The sequence below is a fragment of the Colobus angolensis genome, unplaced genomic scaffold (genome assembly GCF_000951035.1).
Source record: "Colobus angolensis palliatus isolate OR3802 unplaced genomic scaffold, Cang.pa_1.0 Scaffold385, whole genome shotgun sequence".
NCBI classification, from domain to species: Eukaryota; Metazoa; Chordata; class Mammalia; order Primates; family Cercopithecidae; genus Colobus; species Colobus angolensis.
The window spans coordinates 1,702,064-1,719,684 of NW_012117210.1; the positions used below are offsets into that span (position 1 = coordinate 1,702,064).

The following is a 17,621-nucleotide window of genomic DNA, read 5'->3' on the forward strand; positions in this document are numbered from 1 at the left end:
GTGAGCCCAGATCGTGCCACCGCACTCCAGCCTGGGCGACAGAGCCAGACTCCGTCTCAAGAAAAAAAAAAAGAAAAAAAGAATGATATAATGGACTTTGGTGACTTGGGAGAAAGGGTCGAGGTGGGAGGGCGGCGAGGGATAAAAGACCACGAATAGAGTGCAGTGTATACTGTTTGGGTGATGGGTGCACCAAAATCTCACAAATCACCACCAAAGAACTTACTCATGTAATCAAATACCTCCTGTACTCCAATAACCTATGGAAAAATAAATAAAAAATAGAAAAACTAAATAAAATTATTAGCTGATCTAAAAAAAGCAATGTTAAAAATGAGTAGTCGTATTAAAAAACAATGATAGAAACATCATAAAGTTCATATAACCTCAAACTAATTTCATATCTTTTACGTTTTTCTATTTCAACTATAAATTAATGCTTGTTATGATAATCGAAGTACTCTAAAACAATCAGATGTCTTCTAAATCATCAATTAAAAATACTTTCAGTAATGTGCATTGTTAGATATATTTTATTGTGCTCTCATTCTGTGAAAATTGGTAATCCAAGTATGGCATATATGCTAATTACCAATTAATGACTGACTAATCGCAACTCAACCTTGGGCAAAGCCATTTTCTATGGATTTCCTCAACTATTAACTGGGAGAAAATGACTCCTGCCCACAGGCATCTTGGTGAAGAATTTATTTGAAAATACTTTTCTGATAGAAAGTTCCAGACAGACATTTTCATGACACAATAACTTTGAAGTTGAGCAATGAAGTATGCTACCTTCAAATGAAACTAGAAGGGGTGACAGATTGGTAGAGCACAAATTTTGAAACTGAAACTGGCTGGGACATCAAGGTTAACGTTACCCTTTAACCTCTTTCTTTCCCCTTTGCCCCCTTTTCCTTTCCCAAGCAAAGTATGGAGTGATTGGGAAGTAGGCCCTTACCTTTTCTTTAAGAAAGTGGTATACTGCTAGTTCCCTGTGATTGGGAGGGAAAATCTTATTTGATTCCTCACCTCCATAATTTCCTATGATGCCTGTTTCTGTGAATGGTATTTATGAGTTCTTGTTTTTTAGACAATTGCCTTGGAAATGTATCTAATCAAATACTGATATAAAGAGGAGCCAGATGGGAAGGCTATGGAATGTTGAATTTGTCCTAAGTTGAGTTCCTGTTTATAGGAGGAGAGCCTGAGACCCTTTTTGCTAGTTTAGCTTTCTCCTTTGCTGAGTCTGCACATTTGAAATATTTTAGTGTTAGCCTGCTGTGACTCACTGCCTGTCCAGCAGCTTAATTGATACTTAAGCCAGTTCACAATATGTCCTTCATATAATTAAACACTGGGGCTATGCACAAAAGGATATGTTTTTAATGCATCAGTTATGGAGACATTTTATCATCAGCCCCTTATTTCCACTGCCTTAATACAGCAGAGTAAAATATGATCTTTAGGTATCATTATGCTTTGCCCTTTTCTACTTCCAAAGCTGTTGGATCCTCTCTGGAAAGGGAGTCTTATGACCTACAGTCAAACAAGCTAGGTCAGATAATTTCCTTATGGCCAGCTTTTACCCAGAAAAGCAGAGGAAAAATTAGTGATATTTTTAGGTTTAATGACTGACTTTGGAAAAAAGGGGTTCTGATTTCTATGACACGCCTTGAGGAAGAGGGATTCTAGTTTTTATGGCTATCCTCAGGGGAGAATGGGACTGAGAGACTGGCAGTTAGGGGAAGGTCAGAGAAAAACTTTTGCTTCTGAGGCCTTCATTTTGGGGCATTGTTTTCTGAGCCTCAGCATAGTCATCTATGTTTGACAGGTCTGCTCCATTTCACCTGCTGGGAATATTCTCAGCAAACACTTACCCAGTGTGTTCAGCAGCAATCAGGCTGTTGGTGATAATGTAGAAGTTTATTAGAACATGAAGAGAGGAATTACCTACAAGTAATTCTGGAGAGCTGGCTACCAGGAGCCAAATGCCTCATAGGCAGAAATTCATTGAATAGCATGCATTTATTATATGTTGCCAGCAGTTTAAGCATTTGAGCTCAAACCTCCTATTAGACCCTCCCCAGCATGCGGGCCACCCACCAGTTACAAGGCATGATGACACGACAGATGACCCGTCCTCCTTGGTAGCAGTATGGATATGGGTAGTAACCTAGTAAAGGTTCACAGACGCGGCGGCAGTAGCGGTTGCCTCGACGGCAGTAAATACAACAATAACCTCTCTCATCCAGCATGGGATCAAATTCTATTCCATTTTCAGTCTGAAAGAAGAAGAAGCCAGTGTTGGGGGTGGGAGAGGAAGGTTCACTAGCAAGAGTTCTCACCAAGCAGGGGAGAACTAGAAGACTGTATGAGTTGGGGGCTTGTGAGAAATTAAGCTCCTTAGCCTGATCATGGAGATATATCTACAGAGATTGAGATTGATTTTGAATGAGCCTCCCGGAGATTCCAAGTTGCTTAAACATTTTTTTTTTGTTAAAGCCATGATCATTCTCCTTCCAATGATTGTGATCTGAGGGGTAGTAAGTTTTGTGAGGGCTCTTTTTTTCTCTTCTATCAAAAGTTTACATAAACATAACTCACATAGTCATTTATTGGAAGTTCTTCCTCACTTGCTTGTCTGGTGTGACGGGTCTTCTCTACCTTCACTTGAGGGACCACCCACTGTTCATTTTGTTCAATCCCTTTTTTTTCGTTGGCAGGAAAGTGAAGATCTTCTCCATCCTCCTCAAAGTCTTGTAACTCGGAAACTAAGATAATAAATGCAAAGTTGTGATGCAACTGCTTTGCAAATGTTCCTGAAAGAAGTGCTTGGGGGAATAGCAGCTGGGGATAGAGATTTTCATTGTGTCTTCAAACTGGCATCATTTAGGCATGGACCACTTTTCCAAGCTCCTTCAGTTGATATCTTAGAGTAGTTTCCAAAACAAGCCTGATCATTTCTACATACACAAACTTCTTTGCTTCTTTGGCATCAAACATTTACTGCTTTGCCTTACCAGCATACTAAATTAAAAATTGAGAACAAGGGACTTCTGTATCTCCTACAGTGATGATTTTACCCATGGTAGATGCTCAATAAATATTTCTTGGTTGCCTGAATTGATTTGACATCCTCTGTCCTCCCACTTTCCTTATGTTTCTTGTCTTAAAATTTTTTTAAAAAACTTTCTGTTTAGAAGTAATCTTAGATCATGGAAGAGTTGCAGAAATAGTACAGAGTTCACATATTCTTCACCCAGTTTCTCCTAATGTTATCTTACATAACCATGGTACAATGATAAAAAATCAGAAGATAGCATTGGCGCAATGTTATTAACTAAACTACAGACTTTATTCAGATTTCATTAGTATTTTTACTAATGTTCTTTTTCTGTTCCAGCATCCAGTCCAGGATACCACACTGCATTTAGTCACCTTTTTTATATCTCTAAAGAGTACCCACAGATGCTTACATTGGTGAGAATAACCTCTCTTGGTAATAGAGTAATCTATGCTGTGCAGAATGAGGGAGGCCAAATTGCATGTTAGCTAAACAGACTAAGACATCCAGGGGCCTTTACCTTTTCTATGGGCTGACTGGAAGTTGAGGGCTGGACTCTTCTACTCTGGACGTCTAGCCCTCAACTACTTTTATAGTAATTCCTAAAAGAGCGACAAAGAAATTTGTATTGCAGTGATTGTCTTATTTTCTAAGGAAAATGCCACCATTTGACATAGGGAATCCTTCTTGACAGTAGAGTATTGTTTTTGCCCTTCTCTCCTCTATACTTGGGTTGGACCCACAGTGGTTTGAGCAATAGTCTGGTATAACGACTGCAATGAATATAGATGTGCAAAGAAAGAAAGATTAGTTTTTTGCTATCACTAGTCACATTAGGGTGGTGTTACCTTTGCTGGGATATTTAAAAGCCTGTCAACATTAATTTATCTGATTTATAACTTGACTGTGAAAAATTCCCTCCTCACTGGCAGTCAGCATATATAGACTCATCCAAGAAGATATAAACCAATCATTTGTTTTCCTAGAAACGTAGCCTCTAAATGCTGGGAATGTTAACCTGTTACTGTCTTAGAAAATAGGAGGAGGATGAAGGTAAGGATGTCATACCTGATATTAGAGTGGGATTGATCCAATACATGGTCACGTTGTCACAGATCTCCAGAATTTTGGAATTTTTAAGAAAATCTCGGTTTTCAATAGGCTTTTCTGCTGGGACCCAAATCACTGACTGTTCAAAAAAAGTTGTGGTAATTTCTTCATTCTGAAAGAAGAAAGTAGCTTAGGGTGGGGATTGGCAGAGAAATTAATAGAACAAGTGAGACATTATGGGATGCTGGAAAACAACATATTTTGAGTGTGAGTAACAATTTTAATCCTAGGGCTGCTGATGAACTAGCTCTGTGTCTTGCATTCAGTGGGTGTTGGGGGAGTTAACAACTGATCCTTCCTCCCTCCTGGGTCTAACAGCAAGGCTGCTTACTAAACTACGAGCCTTCTCTGTTACCATTTCACTCAAAGTCAGAAAGGCGCTTCATTATTTTCAGCATGTCCTGGGTCTGTGTATGTTTTAACTTGAGCTTCTGGAACCCTGAGTGATTTACATTTGTTTTCTTTTTTATAAATACTTTTTGTTAGCCTGCCTTATTTAGGCTTGCATCTTGGGTGGCAAGCAGGATTTGATCTGAAGCTGAAAAAACTCCTATAATCCAAACTCGTGAGATCAATTCAACAACAATGGGATCTGATATTTTGGTTTTACAAGATTTGCCTGTTGATGGTAGCCAGTTATAGTACAAAAGATGTCTTTTTATGTTTTAAAGTGAAGTCTCCAGTTTTTGACTTCACTGGCCTTCCTACGATTGCATTCCTTTCATTGTAGATGCTTAGAGTTTATCTCACAGAGTGTTTTTGCTTTAAGCAGCTTTTTGTGTACTGTGAAGGACACCACTTTCTCTTCAGTTTCTAGTATTGAGGTAATTGTGTTGTACACCTAGTTCTTACTAATTTCTCCCGGAATCATTTACAATTCTAAAGTCTTAGCACCTTTGTCCTTGAGTCTGTAACGACCCTGAGATGCATTGAAAGGAATTGTATAAAATGAGGTTGGTATGCTGACTAGCTTTGTTAGCAAAATCAGGGCTATTTATATACCTGCTCTGCATGTTTAAAATACATATGCCATGGATACAGTGTGGAGGGAAGTACAGAAGAGGGTTTTGTCATTCAGGACCACAAATTTGTCTCATTAAAAAAAAATCTGTGGTGTGTATATAAAAAATAAGATTTACTTGAAGGTACAATATTCTTACTATCATGAAATGAATATTTGTGTTATTTAAAATATTTGGTGAAATTAAATGAAGACTAAATTAGGGCCAAAATGAGACATTATGAGCCTTTTCCTTTATTTTTTATTTGTTTATTTATTTTTTGACACTGAGTCCCGCTCTGTCGCCCAGGCTGGAGTGCAGTGGCGCGAACTTGGCTTACTGAAACCTCCACCTCCTGGGTTCAAGCGATCCTCCCACCTCATCCTCTTCAGTAGCTGGGATTACAGGCACACGTCATCATGCCTGGCTAATTTGTTTTGTTTTAGTAGATATGGGTTTTCACCATGTTGACCAGAGTGGTCTCAAACTCCTGACCTCAAATAATCCTCCTCTTCAGCCTCCCAAAGTGCTGGGATTATAGGCGTGAGCCACCGTGCCCGGCCCCCTTTGCCTTAATCTTTCAGAAAAATAAATCCTATTATATCACTTCAGGTTCTCATTGCTGGCTGGCCTACTCAAATGCTTACATTATTTTCTGAATGTAATTAGCATATGTTATTGTGTATAGTAGCTTTTTAATCCTATTGATTTTCCTTTTATCTTACCTTTGCCTACTGTAGTCATTCCTAATATCCTGAACATTGATCTATTCCTCAGATGCATCTAACTCATGCTTACTTTAAAAAAATAAAAGTCTCCAAACTCTGTCACTACCATAGACCTTGGGAGCAGAGCATCATCTTTGGGAGAACGTTCTTTGTTTTCTTGGAAATTCTAGTAACAAAGGTCTGTAACTTCTCTGGCCCTGAGGAGACCAGTAGCATGAAAGAGTAAAGTGGGAGCCAATGACAGCTCTAAGACTTGGGTAAGGGAAGGAAAAATAGTCCTCCCCACCCACCACCCCCAAATAAAGAAAAAATAAAGGAAAAGAAATGGGTTGGTGAGAATCAAGATGGAGGGAGCCGGGTGGGAGAAAAGTGCAAAAGAACAGAGAGAGAGAGAAGAAAGGAAGAGGTTTTTATAGTTTGTAGAAAGATCACTCTGCCATGGCCGGGTGTGGTGGCTCACGCCTGTAATCCCAGCCCTTTGGGAGGCCTAGGCAGGCGGATCACGAGGTCAGGAGATTGAGACCATCCTGGCTATGGTGAAACTCCGTCTCTACTAAAATACAAAAAAAAAAAAAAAATGGCAGGCACCTGTAGTCCCACCTACTCGGGAGGCTGAGGCAGGAGAATGGCATGAACCCAGGAGGCGGAGCTTGCTGTGAGCTGAGATCGCCCCACTGCACTCCAGCCTGGGTGACAGTGTGAGACTCCGTCTCAAAAATAAATAAATAAATAAATAAATAAATAAATAAATAAATAAATAAAGAAGAAGGATCACTCTGACATTGCCATAATTCCACTTTAGATTTGCCAGCTAAGCAGTAAACCAAACCAATGCTTGTTTTTTTCTTGCTATAGTGGGGATAGGTTGTCACAATATGACCTTAACTGAGGTCCCCCTTCTCCCACTAATAAAACCATACTGTAATTATAGACAAAATATTCAGGAAACAATAAAGAGCCTCAGGGACCTTACAGATAGTTGTATTATAGGCAATAACATCCATCTCCCATTAGGTTTTCAGGGGCCATTCAGTGATTGCACCAGCACCCTAGGTTGCCTCACTTTGGCCTAGCAGGGTGTTTTCAGAGAGTTTGTATCACATTTCAGTGTTCGCCTTCTTTGCTTTTGCCTTTCCTAGTGAGGTTAAATGTGAATTATTCCATTAGCAGCCCAGCATAAAATGGTAAGGTGAATGAACCACAATCTTTAAAATAGGTGAATACTGAAGTGTGACAAAAGTGGCAAGAACCCCAGGTGGCTTTGGAACTTTCTTTTTTTAAAATGCTTTATCTGAGGCAAGATTTTGTTTCTCTGGCTCATCCCTCTTACTAGAAATCTTTGGCTTCAGAGAAAATCAACATAATGTTAATGGGTGCCCGGGTATAAAAGTATAGCATTGCACCTAAAATTACGCACTTCAGTTTTTTGAAAGGCCTAAGTTCAAGACCCCAATCTGCTACTCACTAGCTGTGTGACCTTGAGCAAGTCACTTTTTGGCTCTGAGTTCGAGTTTCCTGATCTGAAAATGATGATAATAATAGTACCTATCTATAAGGTTGTCGGAGAATCAAAGAAAAGTGAAGCATTTAGTACAATGTTTGGCACATAGGTAGCATCCAATAAATGATGTCTTTTGCACCACAATTATTCTTCTTGCATACCTCGTCTATTTCCTCTTCTGGTTCAGAAAATTCAGGAATCACTTTAATCTGAGTTTTGATAAAACATTTTTGAAGACCCACGAAGTAGATGCCAGTGTATCCCTATGAAACAGACAAAACAACAATAAAGCTTCCCAAAAGAGCCACTATTAGTAAGTTCCATGATCTGTTGGGGTACCAGACTAGCAAAATTTGAATTCATAATGGAATGCTAGCCTCCTCTAGGTTTCCATTTGAATTCAAATTTTAGATGGAGGCTATTTTTAACTTGACTCAACTGCTCTAATATTTTAAGTGGAAAGCCTTAGGGGGAAAACATCCAACTTACGTTTTTAAAGTCGTGTACTTCCAATGTTTCATCAGTGCCATTTCCGCTTCTGAATATTTCAGTTCTGGTCACAGGATCAATTTCCATGTAAATCTTCTTCTTCTCTCCATTGCTGTAGAAAGTGTGCTCCATGTCATAGGTCTGGGAGAACAGAGGAAAACAGTCTCTAAGATATTCAGTGTGGGTCAGGAGATGGAGACCATCCTGGCTAACACGGTGAAACCCCATCTCTACTAAAAATACAAAAAAATCAGTCAGGTGTGGTGGCGGGCGCCTGTAGTCCCAGCTACTCGGGAGGCTGAGGCAGGAGAATGGCGTGAACCCGGGAGGCGGAGCTTGCAGTGAGCTGAGATCTGGCCACAGCACTCCAGCCTGGGTGACAGAGCGAGACTCCGTCTCAAAAAAAAAAAGGATACTCCATGTGTCCCTAAAGTGAGGTGCTTTTTGGCGCTGCAGCTGATATGGAGATCACTTCAGAGCTGGTATTTTGAATTCAAGCCAAGCTGCTGAGCTAATTACTAAGAATTCCAACAGTTTTCTTGGCAGCCTTGGCTAAATAGCAAATGATAGTTTGCAAACCAGCCTATAAAGTATTTTCCCCTTGTGTTAAGCTGAGGGATCACCTAAAACCTATGCTGCTTCTTTAAGCTACCACTTCCCTTTCCAAGTGCTAAGTAATCACGCCCCCCAACCCCCCCCGCACTGCCCCATCCCTCGCCCATGAAATTCATTAGGTATGAGAAAGAGATTTGAATACACTTAAAATGGTTACGTATTGTTTGTCTCCTTGTCTATCCAGGGCTTTAATATTGCCACAACAGCCTTGAGTCTATCCTTTTAGAATCTGAAGACTTTCTCCTTGCCAATATTAGAGTCCTACCCTGCTCTGTTTGCTTCCTTTTGCACCTTAAACTCCAGGAAACATTTATACCTTTCCTTAGTCTTCTCTTTGTAAGGCAACCAACCCCACCCAATTTATTCCTGGGTTCTGTTTCCCAAGCCATATTCAGTTGTTTTCAAGTTTTGCAGATTCTTTTGTGTATATGGAATTAAGCCAACTGAGCCAAGTGTCCTGCATTAAGTAATGTGGAGCCTCCCAAGAAGAAAGGCTGCTCATCAGGTCTTTCTTGAGTGGCTAAAACAGAACCCCAGATTTTCTCCTGTGCTCTAAAAGAGGCAATTGTATTTCTAAAGACCAAGAGGACCAGTCCCATATGGTACTGCAGTTTAGGAGTAAGCCCATATCTTATAATTTTAGGGCATATTTATAGGTAGAAGCAAATAAGCATAAAGGAATTTGTTATCTGTCACAAACCAGGCCAGACGTGATGATGCCTTTTGGAAGTCTATCTTATCTCTGTCATTAGGAGACCTTTGTTTATCAAGTTTCTTCATATTCATTTTTCCTTATGAAAAAAATTTGGAAAACTAAAAGCCTTAAAAAGCAAGTCTTCAGAGCCCACATTGCTTTCTAATGATACGGTTCCCAGTGGCAGCCTTGTAGAGAACTTACACCAGGTTGGGTCGTTTTTTAGTGTCTGCTGATGCCATTGACTGAATGTTAGTTTAACCTGGTCAAATATTCACCAACTCAACTAGAGAAAAACAAATTGGAACCATTTGTAGAAGCAAGTATTACTTCAAGGGTGGCAAGTCTAATGTAGCTGCTGAAGAGAAAATCAAGAGTCAATGTCATTTACCCCTTGGTAGCTCTACAGTGCCTTGGACATGGTTGGAGCCTAAGTATTTGTTGAATAAGTTTTCCCCACCAATGGCACATCCTTATCTTCCTAAAGAGAGATTTTTGAGTATTGGCAAGGTCTTTTAAAAAAACCATTTTAAAAGTGAAAGAAAAACAATACTTAGAACTCTCCAGCAACTGCAGAGTTAACTCAGGAAGTCTGGCCTGGTTTGTGATAGTTAGCAAATTCCTTTAGGTTTGTTATTTGCTTCTAGCAATAAATATGTCCTTAGTTCCAGTTCTGCAGCCAGCTTGAGAAGAGATACGTCTACCTATGGCAACAAATTGAGCTCTCAGTCTGTCTGACTTAAGTAGAGGAGAGAGGCATCCACTTCAGATCCAGTCTTGTCAGCTCTCCCAACGGGGGAATTTTGTTAGAAATACTATCCATTTTTGAGACAAATGTTGATGCCACTAGCCATTGGGGGCTGGGGTGGGGTGTTTATTTCATCAGTAGCACCACTGATGGATTATTGTATGGAAAAATGAGGTTAGAGACTAGGGGACGCTGGAACACTGCCTACCTGGGCGAAAGAAAAAATACAGGCTGTATTTTCAATCACTGGTAGAGGACTATGGAACCTACTGGTGACATTTAGAATTTCAGTGTGTTTCTGTGGAATGAGTTTTCCTGCACTGTTGGCAATGCACTTTACTTGGACACCTTGCTAGATGAAAACTATTGGAAACTGCCAAGCTCAGCAGATCTTGATTATTTTCAACATTCCTGCAAAGAGTTTTTCTTTGGTAGGGGAGAAGGGGTCCATTCTGATTGTGCTCATTAACCAACTTGTTGACTTTATGTTAGTAATGATAAGTTACTAAATAGAGTGGGAACAGAATGACTTCATTCCTTGGTAGGGGGTAGGAGTGGGAAGCTATATATTCACCCAGACAGAATTTCACTATCAAGGTGTCCTTTTGGAACAGACCATTCTTCGTCTAGGAAGATGATGCTGGTGGCCCACTTTGGACTGTTTGGAGATGGGTATGAACAAATCCAGACACACTGTCTCGCCTGGGTCCCTGTGGAGCACATTGCTTGGGTAATGGCTATGCAAGCTTCACTGGCCCATAAGAAGACTGAGCTCATGCCTTTGGCATCACAAGTACTTTGCTCTCTACTAAGCTTCCTGGCTCAGGGGTTGAAGGTCTTTCTGGAGATGAAAGAATAAATGGCTTTGTCCTCCCCAGGAGCAAGCTAAAGCAGAGACAGGATGACTGGCCTGAAGAGAGGTGTGAGTGGGCTACAAGTAGCTCATCTCAGCTGCCTCCAACTCAGCTTTATTCCAGGAAGGATAAGGCAAGGACAGAATATGATGAGAAGTACACCCCTGCCCCACTGGCAAATAGAGTTAATTTTTGGTGCTTCTAGCTTTCCTTTTCTGTTCTATTTTCATATTCATTCTATACCCTCATAGCCCTTCCCCCTTCTCTTCCCATCTCTGTCTGTCCCTTTGTCTCCTGTCCAGACATCTAGGAATCTCGTGGTGCTTCAGGTACCTTATGACAAAGAAGAAATCAATCTGACCCATGATTTCACACTTAGATATTAGTGATGAATGTTTGTCTGTTTAAAAATTTGAGTGCAATACTTCACTCAGAGGAATGAAGTACTAATGGTTGATTTTATTACTTTATTACTTTGCCATTTCTTTCAATGGCAAAAACCACAATTACTTTTGCACCAATCTAATAGGCACAGTGGCACGAGGAATGGGAGATATTTGGGGGCAAGGGCATCTTTCCAGCACCACTCAAATGGGCTCTTACTCCACCCACACATAAGGCTGGCCTTAACTAGAAGAACCAGAACATTGGAATGGAACAAGGAAGCCAATGGAGTGGAATAGGAATCAGAAGTGAAATGAGACAGATATGTGATTAAGTCCAGGCAGTGAGAGGTGTAAGAAGACCACACTGACAAAACATGTAGAGGACACAACCCATTTTTCTTCCCTGCCCAGGAATTCTGTCTTCAGTCCAGTTAAACCCTCCATTCAGGCAGCAAATGAGCCCTAACATCTCTCTTTCACGGTTTTCCCTGTTTTCTTGCCTCTGTGGCAGTCCCTGAGATCAGAAAAGAAAGCTTTTTATAAAAAGTAAAGCTATTTCAGACCTCAGTGTGATGGATCTGTTTTGGGGGCAAGAAGCTTTAGCCTGTCCTGACAGGGATTTGAGGGCATTTGGCTTAGGTTTGTTTTTTGAAGCCTGTGATTAATCTAGCTGCTCTTCACTCCATCTTCATCCCTTACTGTCTGTTTATGAGGTACACTCTCCAAAGGTGAAATACATGCTCAGAATAGCTGGCTAGCAGGTGTTAGACTGGAAGGAAGGGAAGAGAATGCACTGTACCATATTATTATTAATCTAACTTGGGGGAATTAAAGGGCCTCTGGGTATTTCTTTACCAACACAGAGCACACAGATTGTTCCTTATGCAAAGTTAGAGTTCTGCATCTTCGATCACCATTTGGCAATATGCAAAATATTGGCATAAGCAGTACAGACATTCTTTTTCAACGAGAAAAAGCTGCTTCTTTTATCTACAGACTTGAGCTGGCCAGTAAGTTTGTCCCCTACCCATTATCCCTATCCTTGATTCTTAAATGCAGCTGAAGAATAGTGGAAAGAATCTTCAGACTAGCCTCTAGTTCTAACCTTAACCCCACCACTTACAAGCTGTGTGATTTTGGGCAAGTCACTCTGAGTGTCTCTAGGGACTCAGTTCCTATTTTAATCCTTCACTCCTTTTCATCTGTAACGTTAGATAGTTAGCAAAGTCTGCCGAGATTTGCTCAGATCAACCTGTCAGGTTGATCATTGGACTACTCCTACTGCTACTATCTATTGATCATCCAGGCTACTTCCTCTACAGCCCCAATTCCACTCTCAACCACTCCAGAACAGCTGTCTTTGAAGGCCTAGGCTCTTCATCCTGGTGTCATATAAGTTGTTCAGCAAATGCTGCCTTAGGAGAATGAAGAGAGTGACTAAGAAGAACATGCCATCACAGCCACAGCCTGGCTCCACATAATTGCTGGGAGCTGCCCTTGAGTAGCCCAGAGTAAGAGCTGGCCCAGTGAGAGTTGTACAAGGGTGGCCCTGGGTCTCACAATGCATTAGGAGGAAAATGAAGGGAAGTCTTTTTTTTTTTTTTTTTTTTTTAAAGAATGCCAACATGGCACCATCTGGTAAAGCTCAGTCTCCCTGTCAAAAATATTCCAGTTACGTCTTCAACTTTTTCCTTGAGGGTATATTAATATTTTTCTAGACCCACATTTCACCCACCAGACTGTGGTGTAGGAAAGCCCAGGGGACCTGGGGAGGAAAGTTGTTTTCCTTGTGTGCCTAGAGAGGAGTGAAAAAAGTTAATATTGGGCTAATGCCCAATTGTGCGTGCCAAGAAATAGGCACGCACAAAAAGTTGCAATCAGACTCGTCAAGAAAGTGCTTCTTCTGAGCAAAGGATTTTCAGCCTAGAATGACAGTGGGCTCACAACACTGTGGGAGACTGTTTTAATGATCACCTGCAAATGAGGTGTGGCAGGAGGGCAGAAAAATGCCCGCTTATCCCTACCACTCCTCATTGCTCTGGTAATATGTAGAAGTTGAAGGAACATCCTCACAAATCTGTTGATTGCTGGGTGGTCCTGATGGCTTTCAAACAACCCTAAAGTCACCAGGCAGCTCCTATTGTAAGGCAATAAGGACCACCTTTTATTTATTAAATGTATGATTCTTCTGCCTCACTCCACAAAGGATCGGCAGGGATGGGCTACAAGGTCTGTGCTGTGTTTCTAAACTGTTGGTTTAAAGGCTAGGATTTTTCTGATTTGTTTTCTTCATGTTGGATTAATTAGCTGAGGAGTTGGCTTCTGACTGTTTCCAGTAAAATGTGTAATACAGGGGGCTTTAAGCAAGAAAAATGTGTAATACAGGGGGCTTTAAGCAAGAATGTTTCTTTGGCGATTCTGCTTCAATGATCCCAGGGCAATCACTGCCTGGAAGGGGAGCCTCATTATGATGCTTTCTCAAAATTGCTGGGACTGAATAGGTCTCTTCTGCTTGTTTAAGAAAGCTGAATAAAGAGCTGGATGGACCTGGCTTTCATTTAGCTCAGGTGGCTCCTATATGTGGCTGTGGGTCAGGGGCCTGGGACCTGTAAGAAAATGCAGCAGCTCACCCAGAGTTAGTCATCCTTGTTTCACTTTATTTTGTTTTATTTCTCTCTCTGGTGTGCGTGTGTGTGTCTGTGCGTGTGCACACCTGAGGTGTGTGAGGGGAGGAGGTCAAGCTTGGCTTTTTCTCAATTTGGATACAGGAATCTGGGTCTTTTGTACACACCAAAGCGGGAGTGAGGAGAAGGACTTACTGGCATGGAAACGTCAACACCAGATGTGGGATGTTAAATAAATACTGTTTATTATACACAGATGTTGAAAGGCAAAATAAAACGGAGGCATGGTGGAGGCTAGAAGAGCAAACACTAAGAGCTTGGAGGAATTCCCAGGACAGCAAACAAATCACTGCCACCAATAAGCACAGTTGCATACACAGCACTCTCTACCAAGGGCCACAGAGTCCCCACAAGTCTCACAGACTTGTTAAGGAAAGCCCAAAGAGCCTGGATTTTAATCTGCTAACTGTTGTTTCTTGCTAGGCCATACCATTAAGGGGAGAGTCTTTAATTTGTGTAAGATGCCTGGATCCTTTTCCTGTGCAGCTCTTCCAAGACTAACCTGACTGCTAGTCTCTTCCCAGAATTCTTAAGTCTGCTCTAAGGCAGGCTTATGACAGTCTCAGCCATTGGAAGCATAGATGGTCTCCTGAGCTCTTTGTCTGGGACTTGAAGGTAGTAGTGGACTAAGTAAAACATCCACATTTCCAGCTGATTTCTTAGTTTTCAATGAACAAAACCTGGTCTTGTGAAGGCCAGGACTTAAATATCAAAGACAATAAATCATAACTCCCCACTGGAATGGAAAACCAACAACATTTGTTCATGGTAGAGAAACTTGCCCTAGGGGACACCTGTTGTCTTTATCTGGATTACTTCATAATAGCTTTGTTCATTTCTGAGAGTCTCTTTGCTGAAAGTGACATCCCAAAATAGATTACTTCAAAAGAGGTTTGATTGTTGATAAACTTTATTCAGCAGCGTATCCCACCTCTTCTGTGCATGCACTGACCAAGTTTTACTTTTGGTTCGAGGTATCATAGGATTGCTCCTTATAATCATTAAAAACAGAACTAGAATGAGATGTAAAGGTGACATAATAGGGAAACAGAGGAGACCATGGACCTGTTAGTGAGTCTGACACTTTGCAATATAAATACAAGGTCTCCACCTAGTCGTTTATAGCTGCACTGAGGCAAATAGCACTATAAGTTTGTAAAAACACATATACTCTTTTGGAATAGCATTTGCAGTACCAACGACAATAATAAAACAAGAAAGGCCATCTGGCCCCTTATTTAGGCAAGCCTCTAAGGGTGGTCAAAAGGACTAGCTATCCACCATGCCCAGTTAAGTACACTGTGGCTATGGAGAACAAAAGGATTTATGGTCCTTTAACTCGTGTATAATTTTCAAAAGGATCCAAGATTCAACTTGTAGGGTGACATATCACCTTGGGAATTAGCTAAGTGGTACCAGAATTGTATTGGAATGCATTTTGGCACTCTTATTAATTTGCTGTTTCCTTCCTGATCTCTATTGCTTTACCCACCCTGCCGGCCTGAACACAGGTGGCTTCTCTAGAAAGACATTTGAACGATAAGTAGTTCAGAAGCAAGGAGCAGTAAGGGGAGGAGGAGGAGGGGATACGGCTAACTATAGGCATTGGGTGATGCCTGAAATCCTTTCTGGAACAAGGTATAAATAAAAAGGCAAACAAAGTAGGCTGGCTTGCTCTCCCTCCTACTTAAACCTGATAAGATATCCTTTGGGACTAAATGAAAGTGGGTATGACAGCAGAGGTGGAGAATCCAAGGGTGGTTATGCCTTATATCTCTGTTTTCTTTCAGACACTTAGCCAGCTTGTTTTCTACTTTTCCCCCTCTGCCTCTCTCTCCCCACTGACCCATATCTTTTTCTCTCTGCTCCTATTGCTCCTTTGGCTCCTAATGGTCCATGCCAACCCATTTTCTTGTATCATCCCCTTTACTGGATTTGTGCTTTTTCCTCCCTACATCTGTTACCAAATAGAAATGAGCATCTTATGACAACAAATTAACAACAGTAATAACAATAACTTCAGCAGCAATCCACATACCAACAGAAAAACATGGCAAAGCCAGAAAACTATCTTCACAACTTGTAGTTTGTATATTTGTTTATTATCTTTCAAATGGAAATTGTGAGCATGAAGGGACTATGGTTTTATTTTGGACTATGGTTTTATTTATTTTATATCTAAACTTGCCCATTGCGTATGAGCCCAGGAGTAACAATAACACTAAGGTGCAGAAATACAAACTACAGTGGCTAGCCAAGCTTCACCAAATGACCCCAGTATCAGAAGCTTTCTGAGTTATCTGTGATTAATGACTTGGGGTCGCATGCTTCTACCTTGTGGCATTACCATGTCCATGGGACAGTGATGATTGCAGCTGGCAAGGAGCTGAAAAGTTCTGTTTTTTTTTTTTTTTTAAGTCATAAATAAATGTGAAGTCAGGTATGAGAATTGCTCCTCCTGAAAAGCAGCTTGCTGCCTGTTCTCACTGCAGATGCATTAAGTCAGAAACATAATCCCTGAAAATCCTTTGCTGCCACTTTGGGTGGTTTCTCCTTATGTGGTGGTCTAATTACTTTTCCATCAGTTTCTGCCCAGATAATTGAAAGAAAGATGGGAAGTATTTTTTTCTTAAAGTAAAAACTTTGCTCCTAGGAGGATCTTAACTCCTCAAATACAAGCATTATAGAAGAATGGGTAATTCTACACCCTATCATTACTAACCAAAATACAGAAAACAAGTTTTTTTCCCTTACCAAAATAATTAGGCAAATGAAGGAGAGAAAAATCTTGATTCAGTTTTTCATACCACCAGAAAATAAACACAAAAGAGACTTAACGATTTTCATTTTCAGAGTAATTTATATGCCTACTAATTAAATTCAATCAAACTCAGAACAGAAGCATCAGATTATGATGTGTATTTACTTACTTTTTTGGGTACCTCCGGCCAGAAGTGCTTGCTCCCCCAAAACAGGACAATTAGAGTTAGGGCCAGGACACCAAACACCAGTCCACAAATCTTAAGTGATTTACATATTTTCTTGGATTTAAAAGCTTCTGCCTAACCAAAGAACAGAGAGAATAAAACAATACATAATAAACCTCAATAAGCAAGCCATAATTCAAACTCACCTTTTATTCCACTTTCTAATGTTCACTTTGCAATATGATAAATCTGTGAAACCATGCTTCTGCTCAAAAGGGAAAAAATATGAATCAACTTACATTTAGAATGTGACAGTCTTCACAATTCTCTGGAGGATTCTTTGCCATGGTCTCTCAGCAGACAGTACTCTTTCCCTGCTTTGAGAGGACTGAGAGACCACTGCTGAGGTGGAGTTGCAAGTGAGTCGGCTAACAGATGCCAGAGGAGAAGCTGAATTTATATGGCTCAAATATGTCATACCAGAGCCTGAGGGAGCCCAGGGGACTCCTGTGCTGCGATTTGTTACATAGATATACCCATATATGTATATAACTTCTGTGCACAGAATTCCATCCAGAATGGCAAAGACAGAAGGTTATAATGAAAACTATTGTCCTGGGGGTTGGGTTGGAAGGGGACCAAGCCTAGGACACATTGAAATGATTTTTCACTATGAACTTAAAATATCAGTGGCAATACATGCTGCACACTCCAGAAATAAGCAAACAAACCAAAGAAGGGAACGAAGTCCTAATTTCGATTCCATTTGATTCAACAAATATTTATTGCAGGGATATTAAATGTCAGACACTGTGCT

At 40.7% G+C, this 17,621-nt stretch overlaps 1 protein-coding gene across 2 annotated transcripts; it reads right to left on the reverse strand.

The window, feature by feature from the left end:
- Positions 1-1,907: 1,907 nt before the first annotated feature.
- TNMD (tenomodulin) lies at positions 1,908-17,377 on the reverse strand. Of its 2 annotated transcripts, XM_011954569.1 has the most exons (7): positions 17,104-17,377; positions 16,808-16,939; positions 7,897-8,037; positions 7,569-7,670; positions 4,136-4,289; positions 2,608-2,774; positions 1,908-2,285 (listed from the first exon to the last, which is right to left on the reverse strand). In XM_011954569.1, the coding sequence occupies exons 1-7, from the start codon at positions 17,149-17,151 to the stop codon at positions 2,076-2,078; spliced, it is 954 nt and encodes a 317-aa protein (XP_011809959.1). In that variant the 5' UTR covers positions 17,152-17,377; the 3' UTR covers positions 1,908-2,075. The 2 variants fall into 2 exon arrangements, with proteins under 2 accessions (XP_011809959.1, XP_011809960.1); XM_011954570.1 differs by lacking the exons at positions 16,808-16,939; positions 17,104-17,377 and adding an exon at positions 8,318-8,549 and having other exon boundaries at positions 1,916-2,285; positions 7,897-8,076.
- Between the last annotated feature and the right edge of the window lie 244 nt (positions 17,378-17,621).

Coding starts and splice junctions, on each gene's coding strand:
- TNMD (XM_011954569.1), bottom strand. CDS start 17,151: ATGGCAAAGAATCCTCCAGAGAATTGTGAAGACTGTCACATTCTAAAT. Junction 2,775..4,135: donor CAATCCCACTCTAATATCAG/GTATGACATCCT, acceptor TTATTATCTTAG/TTTCCGAGTTACAAGACTTT. Junction 2,286..2,607: donor AACTTCCAATAAATGACTAT/GTGAGTTATGTT, acceptor TTCTTCTTTCAG/ACTGAAAATGGAATAGAATT.